Source organism: Amblyomma maculatum, chromosome 4 (assembly GCF_055883805.1).
Source record: "Amblyomma maculatum isolate TAMU_Amacu chromosome 4, ASM5588380v1, whole genome shotgun sequence".
Taxonomy (NCBI): domain Eukaryota; kingdom Metazoa; phylum Arthropoda; class Arachnida; order Ixodida; family Ixodidae; genus Amblyomma; species Amblyomma maculatum.
Window position 1 is genome coordinate 179,731,077 of NC_139347.1, and position 21,076 is coordinate 179,752,152.

The 21,076-nt window shown below is 48.0% G+C and overlaps 2 protein-coding genes and 10 non-coding genes across 12 annotated transcripts; all 12 read right to left on the reverse strand.

Moving 5' to 3' along the window:
• Positions 1-2,150: 2,150 nt before the first annotated feature.
• On the reverse strand, positions 2,151-2,274 carry TRNAL-CAA (transfer RNA leucine (anticodon CAA)). Its single transcript has 2 exons — positions 2,237-2,274; positions 2,151-2,196 (listed from the first exon to the last, which is right to left on the reverse strand). It is a non-coding gene; the product is annotated as a tRNA-Leu (tRNA).
• Positions 2,275-2,342: 68 nt separating this feature from the next.
• Positions 2,343-2,466, reverse strand: TRNAL-CAA (transfer RNA leucine (anticodon CAA)). The gene is made up of 2 exons: positions 2,429-2,466; positions 2,343-2,388 (listed from the first exon to the last, which is right to left on the reverse strand). It is a non-coding gene; the product is annotated as a tRNA-Leu (tRNA).
• Positions 2,467-2,874: 408 nt separating this feature from the next.
• On the reverse strand, positions 2,875-4,208 carry LOC146193703 (uncharacterized). Its single transcript, XM_084600120.1, has one exon. The coding sequence runs from the start codon at positions 4,081-4,083 to the stop codon at positions 2,944-2,946; it is 1,140 nt and encodes a 379-aa protein (XP_084456246.1). The 5' UTR covers positions 4,084-4,208; the 3' UTR covers positions 2,875-2,943.
• Positions 4,209-4,315: 107 nt separating this feature from the next.
• TRNAL-CAA (transfer RNA leucine (anticodon CAA)) lies at positions 4,316-4,439 on the reverse strand. The gene is made up of 2 exons: positions 4,402-4,439; positions 4,316-4,361 (listed from the first exon to the last, which is right to left on the reverse strand). It is a non-coding gene; the product is annotated as a tRNA-Leu (tRNA).
• A 68-nt stretch (positions 4,440-4,507) lies between these two features.
• Positions 4,508-4,631, reverse strand: TRNAL-CAA (transfer RNA leucine (anticodon CAA)). Its single transcript has 2 exons — positions 4,594-4,631; positions 4,508-4,553 (listed from the first exon to the last, which is right to left on the reverse strand). It is a non-coding gene; the product is annotated as a tRNA-Leu (tRNA).
• Positions 4,632-4,699: 68 nt separating this feature from the next.
• Positions 4,700-4,823, reverse strand: TRNAL-CAA (transfer RNA leucine (anticodon CAA)). Its single transcript has 2 exons — positions 4,786-4,823; positions 4,700-4,745 (listed from the first exon to the last, which is right to left on the reverse strand). It is a non-coding gene; the product is annotated as a tRNA-Leu (tRNA).
• A 5,232-nt stretch (positions 4,824-10,055) lies between these two features.
• Positions 10,056-10,179, reverse strand: TRNAL-CAA (transfer RNA leucine (anticodon CAA)). The gene is made up of 2 exons: positions 10,142-10,179; positions 10,056-10,101 (listed from the first exon to the last, which is right to left on the reverse strand). It is a non-coding gene; the product is annotated as a tRNA-Leu (tRNA).
• A 3,182-nt stretch (positions 10,180-13,361) lies between these two features.
• On the reverse strand, positions 13,362-21,027 carry LOC146193708 (uncharacterized). Its single transcript, XM_084602809.1, has 2 exons — positions 20,512-21,027; positions 13,362-14,600 (listed from the first exon to the last, which is right to left on the reverse strand). Exons 1-2 carry the CDS (start codon positions 21,025-21,027, stop codon positions 13,911-13,913), a joined length of 1,206 nt encoding a protein of 401 aa, XP_084458935.1. The 3' UTR covers positions 13,362-13,910.
• TRNAL-CAA (transfer RNA leucine (anticodon CAA)) lies at positions 15,241-15,364 on the reverse strand. The gene is made up of 2 exons: positions 15,327-15,364; positions 15,241-15,286 (listed from the first exon to the last, which is right to left on the reverse strand). It is a non-coding gene; the product is annotated as a tRNA-Leu (tRNA).
• Positions 15,433-15,556, reverse strand: TRNAL-CAA (transfer RNA leucine (anticodon CAA)). Its single transcript has 2 exons — positions 15,519-15,556; positions 15,433-15,478 (listed from the first exon to the last, which is right to left on the reverse strand). It is a non-coding gene; the product is annotated as a tRNA-Leu (tRNA).
• Positions 15,625-15,748, reverse strand: TRNAL-CAA (transfer RNA leucine (anticodon CAA)). The gene is made up of 2 exons: positions 15,711-15,748; positions 15,625-15,670 (listed from the first exon to the last, which is right to left on the reverse strand). It is a non-coding gene; the product is annotated as a tRNA-Leu (tRNA).
• On the reverse strand, positions 15,817-15,940 carry TRNAL-CAA (transfer RNA leucine (anticodon CAA)). Its single transcript has 2 exons — positions 15,903-15,940; positions 15,817-15,862 (listed from the first exon to the last, which is right to left on the reverse strand). It is a non-coding gene; the product is annotated as a tRNA-Leu (tRNA).
• Positions 21,028-21,076: the final 49 nt, after the last annotated feature.

Here is a 21,076-nt window from a genome sequence, read left to right on the forward strand (position 1 = left end):
TTTCCAGTGGAGAACACACTACCAACATCCTCAAGGCCGTATTCATGCACAAGTGCATTCAACAGCTTGGAGCTTCTGTCTCTTCGAGGTTTACACCTCGCCGCTCGTTCCACAGCTGCGCACACACAGTTGCAGTCACCTAGTACAAGTAAGATTTTGTCGACCTTCAACCACACTTCAATAGACTCAAAATACAATTCACGCTTGCATTCTGAATTGGGAGCACACACACACAACACGCCAGCATAAATTAGATTAGGTAAAATCAGTAAACAAAAGCCGACCACGTGGACATTCAAAAACAGACTCCACGTTTACTCCCAGCGTGTTACGTATAAATAAAAGGCATCCACACGATACACCAACAGAATGGCATACACACACATAAAAGTTTGTTTGAAAAGAAGCCACCATACGGTCAGTGCTTTCTTGGCTCTCAATCTTTGATTCTTGCACAGCTGCTATTTCTATATCATTATCCACAAGGAGGCGACTGAGCTGTCATTGTCGCCTTCTCGCACCCAGCCCTCTGACATTCAAAGTAGCTACGTGTAACGCCGAATTAAGCTTCAGAGTCATATGTTAGAAAGGGACGCCCGTACGCGCATGGTGCCTACCTTCATCTTTGCGTGGCGTCCGCTTCTGAAGAACAGTGGCATATGTGTTCATATATTGTCCTCCCAGCAGAACGTCGGGCTGCATTCAAGCGAAGTCCGAGCACCATCTGTCATTTTTTTTTCCACACGCCCCGCTTGGTTGCAGAATGTTCCTGACGCTGGTCGGTAGACAGCCGACCCACAAATCGTTGAGGACACCACAAAAACTACGGAGGCGGTTTCCCCGCCTGCCGCGTGTCGGCCGAGAAGTTCGGCTTCGGTCTTAACGTTGCTCTTCGGATGCCCGAAGTTTTCGGCAGCGGCTCACCACGAACACCGCCTGGCAGCTGGGTCCCCTCGACGCTTTCCTCGTGTGGACGTTTCGCGGCAATAAAGGCTGCTGTCTCCGGCCCAATCTCCATGGCATCAGTACAGGGAGGCTCAGTGCTGAGATGCTGCTCAGCGTCAGAAAAATTGATTACATCTTCTGATGCTTCCTTTGACGCGCCTTCATGGTCCAGTGACGGATCTTGCAAGGCTTGCCGAGTTTCATTCTCTTGACTGGCCACGGTCACCTTATGCTTTGTTAAAACAGTCATGGAAGGCGCATCCTGTTTTGTTGACTGACCTCTAATGTCAGGAGCCTCCACCGCATCCACCTCGTCCATAATTAACTCCGACGAGTCTTCTCTGGTCCCAGGTCCGGCAATGCTAGCGTAGGTACGTGCAACAGGCTGTCTTCATGCCCGAATCGTCGACACGTTCCGCAGCGAGGAACCCGGCACTCTTTGCGGATGTGACCCGTACTCCGGCAGCGTAGGCACAACGGGGGTCTGCCTGGCACAATAACGAGCGCCAGCTCACCGCTAACATTCAGCTGATGCGGCAGGTCGTCGAGCTTCATGCCAGCTTTCAGCTTCAGAGTGACGAGTCTAGTAGTTGAGCCCTTTTCTAACATACCTTTAACTCGCCAGCGCTCCCTTGTAACTTCGGATACCTTTCCGTACGGCGCAAAGGCAGCACGAACATCCTCGTCTGGCACGATGTCTAGCAGCCAGTGAAGTTTCAGCCACACGTCCTGGTTCGCCGGGTCTATCACCAAGCAGCGACCGTTTTTCACACACAACTCGCCTACACTAACAAGCTTGGTCACTGCTTCAGCATCCTTGAGAGTGACGGCCCAGACGTGGCTCATCCGATACGCCCTCATTGCGATAACATCTGGTATTAGCGAGTGCTGCGCTAACGCATCCCGGAAATCCTCCACCCGGTACGGGCGGGCCCTGATATGGGCGTGCAAAAAAACGGTATTCAAAACAAACCGACCTGTTGGCAGTTCAGGCAAAACAACCTGGTAAGTATTGTCCTGTTCAGACATCCTGTTACCGCGGCTTGACATGGCCGCTGAAGCCGCTCCTGAGGAGCCCTGCATCCTGCGTCCATTCACTGGCGTGGCCGGAAGCAGAATCGCTCGGCCATCATGACACTCCCACCAGAGAGATTTTGAAGTGAAGCACCGTACTGCATGCTCGAACTATACGAAGGAAAAAAATGTGTCAGAAGTGGGATTCGAACCCACGCTCACATCCGTGGACCAGAAATCTCGTTTAGCCCACATACTAGTCGACAAGGCATTTAACCTTGAGTCTGGCGCCTTAGACCACTCGGCCATCCTGACACTGCCACCAGAGAGATTTCAAGTGAAGCACCGTACTGCATGCGCGAACTATACGAAGGAAAAAAATGTGTCAGAAGTGGGATTCGAACCCACGCCCACATCCGTGGACCAGAAATCTCGTTTAGCCCACATACTAGTAGGCAAGGCATTTAACCTTGAGTCTGGCGCCTTAGACCACTCGGCCATCCTGACACTGCCACCAGAGAGATTTCAAGTGAAGCACCGTACTGCATGCGCGAACTATACGAAGGAAAAAAATGTGTCTGAAGTGAGATTCGAACCCACGCCCACATCCGTGGACCAGAAATCTCGTTTAGCCCACATACTAGTAGGCAAGGCATTTAACCTTGAGTCTGGCGCCTTAGACCACTCGGCCATCCTGACACTGCCACCAGAGAGATTTCAAGTGAAGCACCGTACTGCATGCGCGAACTATACGAAGGAAAAAAATGTGTCAGAAGTGGGATTCGAACCCACGCCCACATCCGTGGACAAGAAATCTCGTTTAGCCCACATACTAGTAGGCAAGGCATTTAACCTTGAGTCTGGCGCCTTAGACCACTCGGCCATCCTTTTTTTTTTTTTTTTTTTATTACCAGGCTTATGACAAGTACAAAACACAAAATCAATGATAAAAGAGTCGCCAATCCTTCGGCTGACACATGTGATTTAAAATTGCTTGATGCCAACCAACTGGTCAAGTATATTCATCCATTCCGGTGGATCAGGCTCGCTTTTGTACACATCTCGGATGTACGCCACGCTCTCCACGAAATTTTCTCTAACAGGTCGCGTATTGACGTCCGCATGACGCACTTGCATTCTAGTCTTCCATATACTATGGAGGCTAAGGAGCATTATCATATCGTATGGGGTTTCTTGATTTTCAACTGGCAGGAAGCGTATACCGTAGGGATCTATTGGGAGTTCTTTTTTTATTGTTCTTTGAAGAACATCCCAATGAAATATCGGGTCCCAGCAGTCTATAAAGACATGCTCAATTGTTTCGGGTTTCTTGCAGAGGAGGCAATTGGTTGTCCACGGGACAAATATTCCTTTTTTTTCCAGCCAAACTTTGACTGGAAGCGTCCCGGTATGTAATTTGAAGAAAAACGACTTTGTCGTAAGCTTAACTGGCATCCTCTTTACTCTCTTCAAGACGTCCTGTCCTGGGCCTCCATAGTATACAGAAGGGTACACAGGCACAGGTAGCATAATGTCTATAAGGTCTGTATACAGTTTGCGCCTTGAAACTGAAGAAAGATATTCCATTGAAAATCGGACACTCAGCATTCTGAATGCAAGAACAACCTCACGTAAGTAACCAGAGACCGTGGTACAGGGATCTAAAAATGACGTGACAATGAATTGTGGTAGCATATTGCACATTCTTATTTGTAAAACAGTTCGCAAAAACGGGTCTTGCTGGTCTCGAAGATATAGAAACCGAGATACTATCTGGCGTAAAAACAAATGAACGAGACCAAGGCCTCCGTATCTAACAGGCCGAAACAAATTTGTGCGGCTCATTCTTTCCCATGTGGAGGACCAAATAAACACAGAAAAAATGCGATGCACTTTTTGTACATGGACCCGTGACATAGATAAGACATTCATTATATACCATATTTTGGAAAGCAAGAAAACATTACAGATGCTAGCCCGCGCGAACATAGATAAATCCCTTCCTTGCCATCCTTCCACTTTTTCCCGTACTCCGTTGGTTTCCTCTGCCCACTGTCGCTCAGTGTCACGATAACAGCAAAGCGGCAAGCCAAGGTACTTTGTAGGTAATTCCGCCCACTTCATGAAAGCGAAATACTCGGGTTTATTATCCCATTGTCCGTGCCAAAAGCCTGAGCTTTTTTCCCAATTAATTTGGCAGCCTGTCTGTTTGCAATATTTCCCCGTAATGGTAACAACTTCCCGAACGCTGTCTTTATCTGAACAGAAGACCACTCGGCCATCCTGACACTGCCACCAGAGAGATTTCAAGTGAAGCACCGTACTGCATGCGCGAACTATACGAAGGAAAAAAATGTGTCAGAAGTGGGATTCGAACCCACGCCCACATCCGTGGACCAGAAATCTCGTTTAGCCCACATACTAGTAGGCAAGGCATTTAACCTTGAGTCTGGCGCCTTAGACCACTCGGCCATCCTGACACTGCCACCAGAGAGATTTCAAGTGAAGCACCGTACTGCATGCGCGAACTATACGAAGGAAAAAAATGTGTCAGAAGTGGGATTCGAACCCACGCCCACATCCGTGGACCAGAAATCTCGTTTAGCCCACATACTAGTAAGCAAGGCATTTAACCTTGAGTCTGGCGCCTTAGACCACTCGGCCATCCTGACACTGCCACCAGAGAGATTTCAAGTGAAGCACCGTACTGCATGCGCGAACTATACGAAGGAAAAAAATGTGTCAGAAGTGGGATTCGAACCCACGCCCACATCCGTGGACCAGAAATCTCGTTTAGCCCACATACTAGTAAGCAAGGCATTTAACCTTGAGTCTGGCGCCTTAGACCACTCGGCCATCCTGACATTGCCACCAGAGAGATTTCAAGTGAAGCACCGTACTGCATGCGCGAACTATACGAAGGAAAAAAATGTCTCAGAAGTGGGATTCGAACCCACGCCCACATCCGTGGACCAGAAATCTCGTTTAGCCCACATACTAGTAGGCAAGGCATTTAACCTTGAGTCTGGCGCCTTAGGCCACTCGGCCATCCTGACTTTTTTTTTCTTTATTACCGACTTGGCAACTACAAAGAACGATGAAAAGCCGCATGGAATTAAAAACACAAGTCACTTTCTTACAGGTTTCTTGTGGTAGAATGGATTAGGTGACATGAGCTTGTTCAAGACTGGCAGCCAATCTGGGGGTTCAGATTGCCCTCCGAAAACATCACGCGTGTACATTACACTTTCAACAAAGTATTGATGGGCTGGGTGTACGACAACATGCTCATGGCGAACATCCATCCGCGTTCTCCATATGCTGTGCATACACAAGACCATTAATAAATACCTGGGCACTTCTCCTGGCTGGGCGCATGGAAGGTAGCGTATGCCAAACGGCGTTATTGGAAAGTCCTTTTTAATAGTACGCTGTAGCACGTCCCACAAAAAAACCGCATCGTGACAATCAAGGAAAATATGCTCTATGGTTTCCAGCTTTTTGCAAATTAAACAGTCAGCAGACCAAGGCACGAAAAGGCCTTTGCTTTCCAGCCATGGCTTCACCGGAAGAGTGCCGGTATGCAATTGAAAAAAGAAAGATTTAGCGGACGATCCGATGGGCATTCTTTTCACTCTCTTCAACACATCCCGCTCCGGACCCAAAGCATATACAGCGCGATAAAGAGGCACAGGTAAAAAGGTTTCCAATAAATCTTTGTACAGCCGTTTTCGCGTAACAGTACACATTTAATCATTCGAAAATCTCGCCTTCACTATTTGGAAGGACGCGTCAACTTCGCGAAGAAAAGCACTTAGAGCCATTGGCCCTGTAGACATAGTCGAAACTACATATTCCGGCAGTGAATCCCGCAATCGCACTTGGATTACCGTTCTAAGAAAAACATCGCTTTGTTCGCGCAAAAAAAAGAACCTTGTTACAATCTGCTTTAAGTATAAATGTGACAAGCCCAGTCCACCGTTATGCACCGTATGAAAAAGATTGCATCGACTGGTACGCTCCCATGTTGAAGCCCACACAAACGTGGCAAATACCCTATGCAGTTTTTGAACAGAGATTCTTGACATAGATAACACTTGCAGCATGTAAAAAATTTTTGCAACTAGGAACATATTGCAAACGGTAGCTCTTGCGAACATAGAAAAGTTCTGTCCTCCCCATTTGTTTGTTTGGGTTTTCACTTGCTCAACTTCACCGGCCCAACATTCCTTGCTTTCACGGTAATGCTTTAGTGGCACACCAAGGTAATTGCCTGGCGTTGTTGTCCATTGCATACTGGAGAATAATGCAGGCGCGTATTGCCAGTTTCCGTGCCAAAATCCTAAACACTTTGCCCAACTAATTTCACTTCCACTTGCAGTGCAAAAAGCAGTGGCTTCTTTTACAACTTCTTGCACGCTCTCATGGTCAGTACAAAAAACCGCAATATCGTCCGCGTATGCCAAAACCCGAACTTCACTTTGAAAAAATCTATAACCGCGTATGTTTGGCCTTGTAAGCAATCTTAGACAGAAAGGCTCCAGATAAAGCGTAAACAAAGGGGGAGACAGAGGACAGCCCTGCCTTACTGACGACTGAACAGGTATACGATCAGTTAACTGCTTATTCACGACCAGTCTCGCTGAACAGCACTCGTAAACCATTTTCACGCCCTTTGTAATCACGGAACCAGCATTGACATACTCTAAAACAGAGAACAAAATTTCATGTACCACTTTATCAAATGCTTTGTGGAGGTCTAATTGCATCATGGCTACCTGGTCATGCATCACGTCACAACATTCTAGTACACTCCTTGCTGCGTGTATGTTAGTAAAAATGGTCCTTCCTTTTATACCGCATGTCTGATGTGGGCCTACAAGAGAAGTAATTACACGTTGGAGTCGTCGCCCTAATACTTTCATGTAAATTTTATAGTCAACATTCGTTAGACTTATAGGACGGTAAGACGCTACAGACTGAAGCTTAACATGGTCATCTGTTTTCGGGATTAATACAACGTGTGACATTCGAAAAGACGGAGGAGGTACGTTCTTTTCGTAGCATTCATTAATAACTCTTTCCAGTAAAACAGCCATTTCAGTTGGAAAGGCCTTGTATATGGCAGCACCAAGACCATCTGGTCCGGGTGACATACTGGAATTTAATTCCCCTATAGCGGCCTCAATTTCCTCAGAAGTAATACTTGCTTCAAGTGTCTGCGCCACTTCGTCTTCTACTCTTGGCATCAGCGACAGAAAGTCTTTTCTGAAGCGTTCAATGTCCGGTGTTTTCAGGTAAAACAATTCCCTGTAAAATTCTACAAACGCCCGTTCAATCGTTTTTTTTTTTCGAGGTAACTACGTTCTGATAGCAGATTTCATTTATCTCTTTTGACACTGCGTACCTTTTTTCATCACTAAGTGCCCGTTTCGTGGGCGTCTCTCCAAGCCACAATTTTTCGCTGCGTCCCTATCACCGCACCGCGATACTTCTCTTCGTCCATCAACTCAAGTTTGGTTTTTATCTTTTTAATATCTTGGGCGAACAAGCCAGGCTTAACGCTCTCCATGCTAAGCATGTATTCAAGTGTGCTACAAAGTTCTTTTTCTTGTTCTCTTTCTTTACGTCGGAGAGTGCATGCTCGGTCAATAGCAGCTATCTTTATCTCGCACTTAAACTGCTCCCATGCTTGTATAAAATTAGAGTCATTTTGTAACATATGCTTAATATATTCTTTAACTTTAGTGGTAAACTCTTCATCCAGCAGCAGTTTTTCATTAAATTTCCATAGCTCCCAATTGAACATTGTTGCCTTACTTTTCATGCCTAGAGTAATCATTACGAGGGAGTGGTCACTAAAGCTCATGGGAAGTGTTTGATATTCCGAGCACAAGGGCACACAATCAATGGAAACATATATTCGGTCCCACCTTGCATGACGGCTACCTTGAAAGTGCGTGAACTTTGCTTGGCCTTCATGCGTCATTATACAGCCAGCATCTTCAAGCTCTGCCTCAATAACAATGTCAATAAGTAACTCTGCACTCTTGTCACGAAGGACACGGTCTGTTGTCCTATCTTCCGGTCTACAGACACAGTTGAAGTCTCCAAGCAGGAGAACACGCCTCTCATGTATTAAGAAGGATTTCATATAGTGAAAGAACTCTTCGCGCTCAAACGTTCTAGTCGGGGCATAAACGCAGATCACTCTCCAGTCCAATCCAGAAAAACTGAAATCACATATCAAAAGCCGACCACTCTCACACGAGAACACAGACTGCACACACTCTATGCAATTTCGAATGAAAATGACACATCCCACCGATCTTCCAACCGCATGACAAACGCAAACACTATATCTAGAACGATATATTTCAGCCATTTTCTCTGTTTGTTGTTCGCTTTCCATTTTGCTCTCTTGAACTGCTAGCACATCAATTTCATTTTCCAGCAGAATGCGGTTCAGCTGCAGTTGTCTCCGGCGCGTTGACAGCCCCCTCACATTTAGCGTGGCTACGCGCAAGCTAGTGGTTAAATTGGTCGCCATCTCAAGAAATTATAAATCGCGAAACATATATCACTCACATCGCTTTTGCAGAAAGACAGCATTGCGGTTGATCTGTTGCACGGGATGACCATTCTTCCTTTTTGGCGAGTCCGTCCGTTCCAAGCGCTGCTCCCGATCATGGACCGGGCTTGTAACGTCTCGACCGGAAAGGGCACCCCCGCTATGGCGGAGGCACAGGTGACACAGTTCTCCGGTCTGGGGGCACGTTTGGCCTTGGCTTGAAGGACGCCCGGCGAAGGGGGGCCGCCTTCAGTGGAGGCTGTTCGTTTTCCGCTCCTCCTTGGGTTGATCCCTCGTTGACACTGTCTTCGTGCACACGCTTCACAGGCAAGGTAGAAGCAGCTGGCATCTCAGCTTCAGTGTCCCCCTGTTCCTCACTGTGTTGCGTAGCCGAAGCTGGGCGTGCAGCACTGGCTTTGCCGTCTTCTTTCGAGGGTGTCTCGGTCCCAGCGACATTCGACAACGGAACTATCAACTCTGATTCACAGTGTTCTTTAGGGGCAGGGGTCTTCTCAGAGGACTGCTCGTTCTGTTCTGCCTCCTCAGTGATTCCACTGCTCGCTTCCTCGGCGTCCAATGCGTCCATCAAGTGCTCGCCTGCCACTTCACTCGGCACGGGGCCTGCAACGTTGGCATACGTGCGCACACACTGGGACTCGTCATGGCCGTAGCGACGACACAGCCCGCAGCGCGGCACACGACACTCACGCCGTAAATGACCTTTCCCGCGGCACCGGAGGCAAAGCGGGGCTCTGCCTGGGACGTGGACGAGTGCGACGTCCTCGGCGACCCGAAGCTGATGCGGCAGGTCCTCAGTGGTAACGCCCACTTTTAGCTTCAGCCTGACCGTTCGTGTCGTTGAAGCCTTGTCGACACACCCTTGGACTTTCCACTTGTCTCTTGAAATTTCAGTCACTTTTCCAAAAGCTGCCAACGCCGCTCGCACATCATCGTCTTGCACGCCGTGAAGCAGCCAGAAAAGCTTCAGCCTGATGCCTTGGTTACAGGGGCCATGAAGCAGCCAGAAAAGCTTCAGCCTGATGCCTTGGTTACAGGGGTCAATGACTACGCAGCGGTGTTCCTTCACTTCAATAGCTTGGGCTTCCAAAATCTTCGCTTTCGCCTCTTCACATTTAAACGTTACCGCCCACACGTGATTCATTTGGTATGCCCCGAGGGCAACCACTTCCGGCAGCAGTGAAAGACGAGCGAGGGAGTCTCGAAAGTGCTCCACCCGGTACGGCCTGGCTTTTATGTCGCCATGCAAAAAAAAACAGTATGTAAAACACTCGAACCTGTAGGCAGATGCGGTAGAACTAGTTCATAATCCTTAGTAGGCCTTTCCGTGCTCCTGATACCACGGCCCATCTGGGCCGCTAAATCCGCTCCTTGGGAGCCCATGATAATCACGTCCGTCACGCTGGGTGGCCGGAAGTGGAATCTCCCCGGCCATCCTGACACTGCCACCATGAGATTTCAAGTGAAGCACCATACTGCATGCGCGAACTATACGAAGGAAAAAATGTGTCAGGAGTGGGATTCGAACCCACGCCCACATCCGTGGACCAGAAATCTCGTTTAGCCCACATACTAGTAGGCAAGGCATTTAACCTTGAGTCTGGCGCCTTAGACCACTCGGCCATCCTGATTTTTTTTTCTTTATTGCCGTGAAACACAAAAACAAAATACACATGATAAAACACGTCAACTACACTTGAGCTAACGCGTACGCGGCTAAAATCTTTTCAGGTTCACCAACTCATCAAATAGACATTGCCATTGTGGTGGATCCTGCTGCATCCTGAAAGATTCGCGTATATACACCGCACTTTCAATGAAGTTTTCACGCGCAGATCGTGTATTTATATCTGCGTGACGCACCTGCATTCGTGTTTTCCACAAACTATGGAGGCCAAGAAGCATAATTAAATCATAAGGTGCATCATCGTTCTGCACTGGTAGGAATCTGATACCGTACGGAGTTAGGGGAAGTTCCTTTTTAATTGTCCTTTGGAGGACGTCCCATACAAAGACAGCATCCCAACACTGTAAGAAGACGTGTTCAATTGTCTCCGGTTTTTTTTCAGAACAGGCAATTCGTTGTCCATGGGACGAAGATACCTTTTTCATTCAGCCAGGTTTTAACAGGGAGCGTATTAGAGTGAAGTTTGAAAAGGAACGTTTTAGCAGATGGCCTCAAGGGCATCTTTTTGACTCTTTTCAAAACGTCCTGCCCTGGGCCTCCACAGTGTAATGCCCGGTAAAAAGGCACCGGCAGCATCACGTCAATGAGATCTTTATACAGCTTTTTTTTTTGGAACATTGAAAAGGTAATCAAAAGAAAACCGCACTTCCAGCAACTTGCACGAAAAAACAACCTCGCGCAGGTAGTCAGTCACAGTACCAGGCATGCTTTCACATGACACAATCCATTCAGGGAGCAGCCTCTGCAATCGCACTTGCATCACAGTTCTTAGAAAGATATCTTTTTGATCACGCAGGAATATAAATCGCGAAACCACTTGACGCAAGAACAAATGGACAAGGCCAAGCCCGCTCCTTTTAACAGAAATAAACAAATTCGTCCGGGCGGCTTTTTTCCATGTGGATGCCCAAATAAAAACAGCAAAAACGCGGTGCATTTTCTGAATTGAGGTTCGTGAGACACACAACACATTCATGAGGTACCACAGCCTCGAAATAAGAAAAACATTGCAAATAGAAGCGCGCGAAAACATTGAGAGTTGCCTTCCTTGCCACGCATCCGCTTTTTCTTTCGCCCTGGGTGTTTCTTCTATCCAGTGCACGTTGGGATCTCGATAACAATCTAAAGGCACGCCTAGATATCGCGTTGGGAGAGCAGACCATCGCAGCTTACAGAAGAAATCAGGTGTCACGTCCCAATCACCGTGCCAAAACCCAGAGCTTTTCTCCCAATTGATCTTGCATCCGGTTTGATCACAAAATGTTTGGACGACACCCGTAACTTCACAGATGCTCTTTCTAGTTGCACAAAACACTGCTATGTCATCAGCATATGCTAGCATTTTCACGTGTGCTGATTGCAGCTTAAACCCTAAAATGCGATCGCTATCAATGATAGCCAAGCAAAGTGGCTCTAAATACAGTGCAAAAAGCAAGGGTGAGAGCGGGCAGCCCCGCCTTACCGATGAACGTACTGCGATGCTGTCAGTCAGTTCACCATTCACTATAATACGGGTCGTGCAGTTCGCGTAAGCCATTTTAACACCCTCCATTATGACTTTTCCAAGGTTAGAATGCTCCAAAATGGAAAAAAGAATTTCGTGGGAAACACGGTCAAAGGCTTTCGCCAAATCTAACTGCATCATGGCTATCTGACCACCGAGTGCATCAACACATTCTAGTACGGTTCTTGCGACATGTATATTCGTGGCAATGGATCGACCCTTGATGCCGCACGTTTGATGAGACGCAACCAATTCCTTTATTACGCTTTGCAGTCTTTTTGCTAAAACCTTCATGTACACCTTGTAGCCAACATTGGTGAGGCTTATCGGTCGATATGGCCCCACCAACTGTCGTTTCTCCGGATCCTCTATCTTGGATATTAGAACAATGTGCGATGTAGAGAAAGACAATGGAACAGCATTACGTTCGTAAGCTTCAGTGATTACATCGAGCATAAACTGAGCCGCATAGTGCTGAAACGTTTTAAAGAAGGCAGCGCTCAGACCATCGGGCCCAGGGGCTTTCCCAGGTGACAGGTCATCTATTGCAGATTCTATCTCCTGTACCGTTATCGGTGTTTCTAGGCGCGCTTTACTTTCGTCATCCAGTGCAGGCATCAGTCTTAGAAAGTCTGTTTGAAAGCCGCCTACAGTCTCAAACTTAGCGCTAAGCAGTTCTTCGAAGTGCTCTGCTAACGCATGCTGAATATCTTTAGCATCTTCTGTGATATGGCCGCCATACCTTATACTCCTAATTTCTTTCTGGCAGGCGTATCTTTTCTCGTCTGCTAGGGCTCATTTTGTCGGCACTTCTCCAGCCCAAAGTTTTTCAGCCCTTGCACGTATGACAGCCGCTGTGTATCTTTCGCTGTCGATTGTTTCCAGCTCACTTTTAAGCTCTCGTATTTTACTGGCGAAATGCCCTGGCACAGTACTTTCCATGCTCAAAAAAAGAGCAAGTTGTTCATTCAGTTCTTTTTCTTTTTCTTTCTCTTTGTACCGCAGCTTACTACTCTTTTCTATTGCTTTAAATTTGACCCACTCTTTGAAGCTGTCCCATTCCGCTGCAAAACTTACTGGTCGCATAGCAAGACGATTTTCAAACTCTGTCTTAACTTCAGTATGGAACTCTTCATCGGCAAGAAGTTTGGCATTCAGTTTCTATACGTACCAGTTAAAGCGCGATTTCCTTCCTTTGCGACCAAACACTGCACTCACGAGACAATGATCGCTGAAAGACACAGGTTTGACCTCATATGCAGTACATAGGGAAACAAGATCTACCGAGGCATACACCCTGTCCAATCTGGCATGGCTATCTCGCTGAAAGTGCGTGAACTCTGGCTGGTTTCCAGTGGAGAACACACTACCAACATCCTCAAGGCTATACTCATGCACAAGTGCATTCAACAGCACGGAGCTTCTGTCTCTTCGAGGTTTACACTTGGCCGCTCGGCCCACAGCAGCGCACACACAGTTGTAGTCACCAAGTACAAGCAAGATTTTGTCGACCTTCAACCACAACTCAATAGACTGAAAAAACAATTCACGCTCACGCCCTGAATTGGGAGCATACACGCACACAACACGCCAGCATAAATTAGAGTAAGTAAAATCGGTAACCAAAAGCCGACCACTTGGACAGGCAAAAACGGACTCTACGCTTACTCCCAGCGTGTTACGTATAAATAAAAGGCATCCAGACGATACACCAACAGAATGGCATACACACACATAAAAGATTGTTTGAAAAGAAGCCACCATACGGTCAGTGCTTTCTTGGCTCTCAATCTTTGACTCTTGCACAGCTGCTATATCTATATCATTATCCACAAGGAGGCGACTGAGCTGGCATTGTCGCCTTCTCGCTCCCAGTCCTCTAACATTCAAAGTAGCTACGTGTAACGGCGAATTAAGCTTGAGAGTCATGTACTAGAGAGAGGCCAGTACCGGCATGGTGCCTACCTTCATGGTTGCGTGGCCTCCGCTTCTGACAAAGAGCGGCGTATGCATGCATGTAATGTCCTGCCAGCAGAATGTCGGGATGCATTCAAACGAAGTCCAAGCCCATTGTTTCATTTTTGCTAACACACGCACCACTTGGTTGTAGAAGGTTCGTGACGCTGGTCGGTAGGCAGCCGACCCACAAATCTTTCAGGTCACCACAAAAACTACGGAGGCGGTTTCCCCGCCTGCCGCGTGTCGGCCGAGAAGTTCGGCTTCGGTCTTAACGTGGCTCTTCGGATGCCAGAAGTTTTCGGCGGCGGCTCACCACAAACACCGCCTGGCAGCTGAGTCTCCTCGACGCTTTCCTCATGCGGACGTTTCGCGGCAATTAAGGCTGCTGTCTCCGGCCCAACCTCCATGGCATCAGTACAGGAAGGCGCAGTACTGAGATGATCCTCAGCGTCAGAAAATTTGGTTAAGTCTTCTGACCGTTCCTTTGACTCGCTTTCATGGTCCTGGGATGGAGCGTTCAAGACATGCCGAGGTTCATTCTTTTCATTTGAGACCGTCACCTTATCCTTTGTTAAATCCGTCATGGAAGGCGCGTCCTGTTTCGTTGACTGACCTCTAATGTCAGCAGCCTCCTCCGCATCCGCCTCGTCCATAATTAACTCGGACGAGTCTTCACTGGTCCCAGGTCCGGCAATGCTAGCGTAGGTTCGTGCACACTGGTTGTCTTCATGCCCGAACCGTCGGCAGTTTCCGCAGCGAGGAACCCGGCACTCTTTGCGGATGTGACCCGTACTCCGGCAGCGTAGGCACAACGGGGGTCTGCCTGGCACAATGACGAGCGCGAGCTCACCGCTAACATTCAGCTGATGCGGCAGGTCGTCGAGCTTCATGCCAGCTTTCAGCTTCAGCGTGACGAGTCTAGTTGTAGAGCCCTTTTCCAGCATACCTTTAACACGCCAGCGCTCCCGGGAAACGTCTGACACCTTTCCGTACGGCGCAAATGCAGCACGAACATCTTCATCTGGCACGTTGTGAAGTAGCCAGTGAAGTTTGAGTCGCACGTCCTGGTTCGCCGGGTCAATCACCAAGCAGCGACCGTTTTTCACAGACAGCTCACCTACACTGACAATCTTGTTGACGGCTTCAGTATCCTTGACAGTGACGGCCCAGACGTGGCTCATCCGATACGCCCCTATAGCGATAACATCGGGGATTAGCGAGTGTTGTGCTAAAGCATCCCGGAAATCTTCCACCCGGTACGGGCGGGCCCTGATATCGGCGTGCAAAAGAACGATATTCAAAACAAACCGACCTGTTGGAAGTGCAGGCAAAACGACCTGGTAAGTGTTGTCCTTTTCAGCAGTCCTGTTACCGCGGCCTGACATGGCCGCTGAAGCCGCTCCTGAGGAGCCCTGCATCCTGCGTCCGTTCACTGGCGTGGCCGGAAGCAGAATCCCCACTCGGTCATCCTGACACTGCCACCAGAGAGATTTCAAGTGAAGCACCGTACTGCATGCGCGAACTATACGAAGGAAAAAAATGTGTCAGAAGTGGGATTCGAACCCACGCCCACATCCGTGGACCAGAAATCTCGTTTAGCCCACATACTAGTAGGCAAGGCATTTAACCTTGAGTCTGGCGCCTTAGACCACTCGGCCATCCTGACACTGCCACCAGAGAGATTTCAAGTGAAGCACCGTACTGCATGCGCGAACTATACGAAGGAAAAAAATGTGTCAGAAGTGGGATTCGAACCCACGCCCACATCCGTGGACCAGAAATCTCGTTTAGCCCACATACTAGTAGGCAAGGCATTTAACCTTGAGTCTGGCGCCTTAGACCACTCGGCCATCCTGACACTGCCACCAGAGAGATTTCAAGTGAAGCACCGTACTGCATGCGCGAACTATACGAAGGAAAAAAATGTGTCAGAAGTGGGATTCGAACCCACGCCCACATCCGTGGACCAGAAATCTCGTTTAGCCCACATACTAGTAGGCAAGGCATTTAACCTTGAGTCTGGCGCCTTAGACCACTCGGCCATCCTGACACTGCCACCAGAGAGATTTCAAGTGAAGCACCGTACTGCATGCGCGAACTATACGAAGGAAAAAAATGTGTCAGAAGTGGGATTCGAACCCACGCCCACATCCGTGGACCAGAAATCTCGTTTAGCCCACATACTAGTAGGCAAGGCATTTAACCTTGAGTCTGGCGCCTTAGACCACTCGGCCATCCTGACACTGCCACCAGAGAGATTTCAAGTGAAGCACCGTACTGCATGCGCGAACTATACGAAGGAAAAAAATGTGTCAGAAGTGGGATTCGAACCCACGCCCACATCCGTGGACCAGAAATCTCGTTTAGCCCACATACTAGTAGGCAAGGCATTTAACCTTGATTCTGGCGCCTTAGACCACTCGGCTATCCCTTTTTTCTTTTTTTTTGCCTAATCTGCGGCCAATACAATACATGTTTACATATACACACAATCGTAGTTAAAAGCGCTTGCCAACCTTTGGCTAGCACATGTGTTTAAAAACGCTTCAAGTTAACAAGGTCATCTAACACCGGCAACCATTCTGGTGCGTCTGTTCTCGATTTACATACTTCACGAATGTACAGTACACTTTCCATAAAGTACTCTCTGGCGGGCCTGGGGTTTAGATCTGCATGATGTACCGCCATCCGAGTGCGCCATATGCCGTGCATGCATAGTAACATTATCATATCATGCGGCACCCCTCCATCGTTTGATGTAGGGAGAAAGCAGATGCCATATGGTGTTAGCGGTAAGTCCTTTTTTAAAGTGCGTTGTAGTATGTCCCACAGAAAAACAGCATCAGAACACTCACGAAAAATATGATCAATTGTCTCTGGTCTTCTACAATGGAAACAGTTTACTGTCCACGGAACAAAAATACCTTTCTGCTCGAGCCATGGTTTCACTGGTAGAGTTGCAGTGTGTACTTGAAAAAAAAAGCTTTTTACCGAAGGTCGAACTGGCATCCGCTTCACTCTCTTCAATACATCTTCACCTTTACCTTTTGGATACATCAAGCGATACATTGGCTGTGGCATGCATACATCAACAACATCCTTGTACAATTGCCTTCGGGTTACGTCACCCAGGTATTTTACTGAAAATCGTGCTTCGAGAAATTGAAAGGACCCAATAACCTCTCGAAGAAATCCGCGCACACTTGATCCCTTAACACGAGTTGAAGACACAACAAAAGATGGCACATGATCACACAGTCGGGTTTGAATCACAGTCCTTAAAAAGGCATCCCCTTGGTCTCGCACGAACAAAAACCTCGAAACCACTTGTTTCAAGAACAAGTGAGCCAAACCCAGTCCGCCCCCTTTTACTGTACGAAAAAGGTTCGTGCGGCTTGTGCGCTCCCATGTCGACCTCCATATAAATACTGCGAACACCCTATGTAGCTTTTGTATGCTCCCTCTCGATGCACACATGACTTGCAGAACATACCAAATTCTCGCTACGAGAAACAGGTTACAAACAGTTGACCTCGCGAAGATGGATAGGTGCCGCCCACCAAACTTCGCGGTTTTTTCTTTGAGCTGCTCTGCTTCCAGTTTCCAATATTCCGACGTGTCTTTATAGTGTTGTAGGGGTACACCGAGATACTTCGTTGGCGAGCGTGACCATTTCATGTTTTCAAAACGTACTCGCGTGGGACCCCATTCCCCATGCCAGATTCCTATAGATTTTTCCCAGTTAATGCTGCTTCCCGTCATCCTGCAGAACTTTGTTGCTGCGCTTACCGCGTTAGTGATACTGGTCTCATCAGTGCAGAATACAGCTATGTCGTCCGCGTATGCTAAAAGCTTAACTTCACTTGAGGAAAATCGATAACCGGTGATAGCATTGTTGGTTATAATGCTTAAACAAAAGGGCTCCAAAAACAAGGCAAATAGTAAAGGCGACAAGGGACACCCTTGCTTAACAGATGATTTTACTTGAAATGGAGTGGTTAATGCCTTATTGACTACAATCCTGGTGGACATGTTAGTATAGCATAACTTAATTCCTTCTATTAGTACCTTCCCGACGTTCACATGTTGCAAGATACTGAACAGGATTTTGTGAGCGACTTTATCGAACGCTTTCTCTAAGTCTAACTGTATCATTGCTACCCTCTCACAGTACGCTTCACAACACTCTAGGATAGTTCTAGTCACGTGGATGTTTGTTTGAATTGAACGCCCCCTGATACCACACGTTTGGTGTGTCCCTACCAACCTCTGTATTGCGCGTTGGAGTCTTTTGCCTACTATTTTCGCAAAGATCTTATAGTCTGTATTTGCAAGCGTTATCGGTCGGTATGCTCGTACTGACAACAGCGTAGTAGGATCGTCCGATTTGGGAAACAGCACCATATGACTGTGCCTAAAAGACGGAGGCAATTGCCTTATGCTGTATGCTTCTTCTATTACGTGGTGTAGGACTATAGCGAACTCGTCTTTAAACGCTTTATAAAACTCGGCGCCGAACCCGTCAGGTCCCGGCGCTTTGCCTGAGTTTAATTCGTCTATTGCACACACTACTTCTGTAACGGTAATTGGCGCTTCTAAACTTGCTTTCATCTCATCATCTATTTGCGGCATGAGCATTAAGAAATGCGTTTCAAACCCTTCTTCCAGTTGTTGCTCCCGACCAAGTAATTCACAGTAATAATCCACAAAAGCGCGTTGTATCGCATGGTTATCTCGCACAACCTTGTCCCCGAACGTTATCGCTCTTATTTCGTTGCGCGTACGATAACTTATTTCGTCCGATAAGGACCGTCTTGTTGGAGTTTCACCCATGTACAGAGTTTCTGCGCGCGCACGGATTACCGCTCCCCTGTATCTGTCTACGTCGATTATTTATAATTCGCTCTTTACTTCCTTGATTTCCTTACTGAATCGCCCTGGCGACGATGCTTCGACGCTTAAATAAAAATCCAACTTAGTTCGCAGTTCATTTTCTTTCTTCCTTTTGTTTTTACTCATTACACCGGCACTTTCGATCGCAATCATTTTCGCCTCTTGTTTAAACAGTTCCCATGCCTCACTGTAGCTTTCCTGCCAACGAACAAGCAAGTCGTCAATTTTTCTTTGAATTTTTTTAACAAATGATTCATCCTCGAGAATCTGTACGTTGAATTTCCACAGATCCCAGTTGAATTTGGGCGGTTTTCTCGGACCCAGTATCACCATTACCAAACTGTGGTCACTGAAAGAAACGTTTTTAACACCATACTTGGTGCACACAGGTACTACTTTTGCAGATACATAAATTCGATCCAGTCTGGCGAGGCTGCCTCGCTGGTGATGGGTAAACCATTGTGATGTTGAATTCGACATAAATAACCCTACATCTTCTAGTCCGCGGTCGTGAACCAGCTCGTTCAAAAACAACGAACTCGCATCTCGAACAGGCGCCTGCCTAGTTCGGTCTTCGGATCGGCACACACAATTAAAATCACCCATCATTACGATGATCATTTCATCTGTGTTTAGGTGGCGCTCAACTGACTCGAAAAACATTTTGCGTTCACCCTCCTTATTTGGAGCGTATAAACAAATGACTCTAAACTTGTTTCTTTGCAGTATAAAGTCACACACTATTAGACGGCCACTGCCACAAGTATAAACACTTTCAATGGTTGCTTCCAAGGACTTCTTAACAAAACGGCCACAGGCACCCGCTGTGCCAGCAGCGTGCGAAACGCACACATTATAATGTGCTCTGAAAGGTTCCACCATGCGGTTTGTTGCTTCCTCACTTTCAACTTTTGTCTCTTGAATAGCAATGACGTCGAGGTTGTTTTCCATGAAAAGCCGACTTAGTTGATATTGTCTTCTCCGAGTGGACAAGCCGCGCACATTCAGCGTGGCCACATGCAAACTTGTTTCTATGCTCACTGCCATTTTTTTCTCAAGGAGCTCCCGAACCGCATGGTGTTACCTTCGACTTTGGAGCCCCGGATCGAAATCTCATTTTCTCCCCCTTGCACAGTCTTTTGCAGCCTACAGTTCACAGACACGGCGTTTTTTAAATCGCCGCGAGAAGCTGTCCCTGCCTTAGCCATCGCTCGTTGGCTGCTCCGACACTCACTTGGCTGGGGATCACGTCGGTGGCATCACCGACGGTTTTCGCTCGGGTCTCGGCTCGGGCGGAATTTTGGGTGCCACTCTCAAAGACGGCCTTCGGTTGTTCAGAGCTTTCACTGGTGGCTCCTCGTTGGGTTCGTGTCCTTTGCCGTGTGAATCGTTGCTGCTGTCGGCGTGAAGTCGTTTCGTTGCTGTAGGCATGGTTGACATCACGGCGTCTTCTCTTTCCTGAGTTTTCCCAGGCAATGCACAAGGAGCTTCGCTCCTATTTCCACCATTCTCGTCCGCAGCGTTTTCCGCCGCAGGAGAAGCTTCCGATATACTCTTTGTTTGCACATTAACTGGTCCCTCTGTTTCAGAAGCAAGTGCGGCATCCTTGTCTGCAGTAGGTGGCACGCCCCCTCCACCAGCTGCTTCCTCTGCGTCCACTTGGTCCATGAGATGTTCTTCCTGGACTTCGTTGCCCGCTCTGATACCTGCTACATTGGCATACGACCTAGAGCACATAGCTTCTTCATGGCCGTATCGCTTGCACATGGCACAGCGAGGCACTTTACACTCCCTCCTGATGTGCCCTCGGCTATTGCATCTCAGACATAACGGCGGGCGCCCCGGTGCGACTAGTAGTGCCGTACTTCCAGAAATGCGTATTTGGTGAGGCAAGTCCTCCAGTGTCACACCGGGCTTTACCTTGAGGCCTACAGTGCGGGTAGAGGAACCTTTGTCTGCCATACCCTGAACGCGCCAGCAATCCCGAGACAGGTCAGTTACTTTGCCGTATGGGGCTAGTGCCACACGAATATCTTCGTCAGGGACGTTATGAAGCACCCAGTAGAGCTTCAGCCGCACGTCCTGGTTAGCCGGGTCGATTACAAGGCACCGTTTTCCTTTCACTTGAACCTCGCTAGCTTCCAAAATTTTCCTTGTCGCTTCTGGGCTGTTAAAGGTGACCGCCCACACATGGTTCATCTGGAACGCCCCCAAAGCTAGCACCTCAGGGAGCATTCCGAGACGGACCAGCGTGTCGCGAAAATCTTCCACACGAAAAGGCCTGGCTTTCAAATCGCCGTGAAGAAAGACGGTATTCAAAACGCACGCACCTGTTGGCAATTGCGGCAGCACAACTTGATAATCCTGGGCATCACCAGCAAAAAACCTGTTTCCGCGGCCCTCCCGGGCCGCTGACACCGCTCCACCGGAGCTCATGATAACACGTCCGTCACGCTCGGTGGCCGGAAGTGGAATCCCCCACTCG

Excerpts from the sequence above, each read along its gene's own strand:
- LOC146193703 (XM_084600120.1), bottom strand. The coding sequence starts at position 4,083 with ATGAAGTGGGCGGAATTACCTACAAAGTACCTTGGCTTGCCGCTTTGC.
- LOC146193708 (XM_084602809.1), bottom strand. The coding sequence starts at position 21,027 with ATGAGCTCCGGTGGAGCGGTGTCAGCGGCCCGGGAGGGCCGCGGAAAC. Across the intron at positions 14,601-20,511 it reads CCCGCACTGTAGGCCTCAAG|CTGAAAGCTGGCATGAAGCT; the intron begins GTAAAGCCCGGT and ends GTCACGCTGAAG.